This window comes from Carlito syrichta, unplaced genomic scaffold (genome assembly GCF_000164805.1).
Source record: "Carlito syrichta isolate Samal-C Ts95f unplaced genomic scaffold, Tarsius_syrichta-2.0.1 Scaffold303670, whole genome shotgun sequence".
NCBI lineage: Eukaryota > Metazoa > Chordata > Mammalia > Primates > Tarsiidae > Carlito > Carlito syrichta.
Window position 1 is genome coordinate 218,426 of NW_007247766.1, and position 2,927 is coordinate 221,352.

The window sequence follows — 2,927 nt, forward strand, 5'->3', positions numbered from 1 at the left end:
CTTCCCACCGCCCCCTCCTCCACCCCCGTCCCGCCCCCTCCCCACCGTGACTCTCACCGCCCTCGTCCCCACCCCTGCCCCCCATCCTTCCCCAGCCTCACAACCTCTCCCAACCACCACACCCTCTCCGCCATCCCTACAGCCCCTGCCCTTCGTCACCCTCTACCCTCCTCCCCTCTCCCACCCCCTGCCAGCCGTCCCCGCCCCAGCCCGCCCCCCCAGTTCCCGCCTCTCCTCCCCCGCCGCGGACCCAGAGGATCCCCACAGTCCCAGCTCCGAGCGGGGCAGGGCAAGGAGGTCGGGGCCGCGGAGGCCAGCAGCAGGGCCGGCCCCCCCAATTCCGAGAGCCGCCAGGCGCCTCCCCTACCAGCAGCAGGAGGCCGAATATGCACCAGCCGATCACCAGGTCCGCGGAAGCCGCGCCGGGCGGCGCCGCCGCCGCCGCCATCTTCACTTCCGGTCCCCACAGACTTGGGCGCCGGGGTTGGGGAAGGGGAAAGGGGAGAACGCGAAGGGACGCTGCGCCCGCGCACCCTAAAGGTTAAAGGGCCGGAGGGCGGAGCGCGCGGTTGCCTAGGAGACCGACCCACGAGCGTCCCCTGGCGACGGGCGGGAGGGGCGCCTCCCGGGACGCCGTACCGTCCCCACTCTTTACGTCAACACGCTGCACGTCCTTCCGTAGCCGCGCAGCCCGACGGGAGGTGTTGCCGCCAGGTTTGGGGGTCGGGAGAGCTCGTGCCCTCTCCTGCGTCCGGGCTTGGCTCCCTCCTGGAGCGGGGTCTGGCGGAGCCCCTCGGACGGGCTGGCACTGAGGTCGCGTGAGCCCGGCCATGCCCTGCGGCCTTGGATGCCCGGTGCCGCGTGCGCGGACGAGCGCGTGGTGAAGCCAGGGCTGGCGAGCCGGTGGAGGGGACCCGGGACCCTCGCCGAGGCTGCCGCAGCTCCAACCGCGAAACCGAGCACCGGAGCCTGAGCGGTGGGCAGACGGCGGGAGAGAAAGATCGCCGTCTCTTTCTTTTCTCTCGTGTTTAAGAAATAGATGTATGTTGCTTGAGACACGTCCAGCACGCTGTGTTGCCCAGGCTGGTTCTCTATAGCCTCAAGCGAGCCTCCCGCCTCGACATCCCGGAGTGTGGGATTACAGGTGTGAGCCACAACGCCCAGCCATCGCGTTCCAACTTATGTGATAAGGTGTCACCTACCGAGGACCTGCTTCTGGCTCTAGACTGCTCTAGACTGTGGGTGCATAACAGCCACACCTCTGGACCCCTCTCCCTTACAGATTCCTTAGCGGGAGCAGAGGCCTCTATTCTGGTTGTGTGGAGCAACCTTGACTTAAGTGACTCCGTCTTTGAAAAGACTCCATCCATGATGGGCGCAGTGGCTCAGGCCTGTAATCCCAGCACTTTGGGCAGCGGAGGCGAGAGGATTGTCTACCAGCCTGGGCAACTTGGCGAGACCTCGTCTCTACAGTAAATCAAAAAATTAGCTGGGCATGAGACTGAGGCGGAAGGATCGCCTGGGCTCAGCAGGTCGAGGCTGCAGGGGGCATGAGCGTGCCACTGCACTCCACCCTGGGCGACAGAATTGAGACCCTGACTCAAAAAAAAAAAAAAAAAAGACTTCACCTTGTATTTTCGAAGGCAGAGCACTAGCAGGGACTAGTTCACGTAATCAGTGAGACTATGCCTGTCCAGGTAAGGACATAGACACACTTTATTGTAGGTTCTTACCAAAGGACCTAGGCTGTGAAGAGTGCAGCGCTTTCCCAGCTCTATGGGGCCTTCTCTACAGGCCCCGCCTCACTGTGCCTTGGATCCATGCTGACATCTCCGCCCAGGACAACTTTCCGTGTTCAGGCTGCTTTCCTTGGACTGGTTAATGAACCCCCTCTTTTGATGCTGTTACTTTGTTTGCTTTGGAATGTTTAATCTGTAACGTTTGTATATTGATTATTCTACTTTGTGGCTTGCCATATTGACTGACTTGTGGAGTGGCTTGAGACTGTGTACATGAGGCTCTTACTACCAAGTAAACAGGTACTGAGTACTAAGGAGAATTGCCCCCTTGAGACCATGCAGCTCTTGACTTTCATAATTGAAGTAACATCAATACAAGTCTGGCATTCTGGGAAGACACAAACATGCCTTGCCCTGGTTCTGTGTGCCCTTGCACTGCTCAGGACACAGGTAGTCACTAAGAATTCCTCACTCACCCCAGAGCATCCTGGGGTGCGCTTACTTTTCCTCCTAAGGTCTTCTCCTGTTCTAGAAGCCCACTTGGCTTCTAGAAGGAGAGATCTAAGTCCACCCAGGCCATCTCTCCCCTTTCTCCCCTCTTAGTCTAGATCCCCTGTATAGGAAATGATCATTCATACCTTGCACCAACAACTTTGGTAGCAAAGGATAATCCCAGCATAGCTGTACTGTCCTAGTTCTACCAGCAAAGGTGCCCTCTGTGTTTCCAATTCTCCGAGTAGCTCCCTTGAGACTAGGACTTAGGGGATAACACCCCATTCCAACCCTTTGCACAAGCACACCACTCTCGGGTTAGGTCAGCAACAGTTCTCAGAAATAAATTTCTTCATTGATGTATCTTTTCCCCTCCTTAATTCATTTACTGAAATTTTATTTGACTGAGGGGTCTAAGTCAAATTAGTTAATTGAGCATATGAAGTCAAATTAATTAATTGTGCATATAAAGGTGAACTCATAATCAGGAGGGAGACAAAATTAAAGACAAAAATTTTCCCCCTGCTTTAAATTATATGTGAAATTGGAACTTTTACTAAGGCTGGACTGAACCTTCTTAATATTTGATGTGCTATCCATTAAATTAAGGATATTTAATAAACTGGTTTAACCTATTTGCTGCCTTGACCACCGATGTACTGAGGTAATGTTATATGGGCAGTTGTTTGATTTTTC

At 55.6% G+C, this 2,927-nt stretch overlaps 1 protein-coding gene across 1 annotated transcript in view; it reads right to left on the reverse strand.

The window, feature by feature from the left end:
- Window positions 1–611, reverse strand: part of LMBRD1 (LMBR1 domain containing 1) — a 113,811-nt gene extending 113,200 nt beyond the window's left edge. Inside the window, exon 1 of the mRNA XM_008059001.2 lies at window positions 368–611. Coding sequence (XP_008057192.1) covers window positions 368–448 — 81 coding nt within the window. The 5' untranslated portion in view covers window positions 449–611. The remainder of the gene's footprint in view (window positions 1–367) is intronic.
- Window positions 612–2,927: the final 2,316 nt, after the last annotated feature.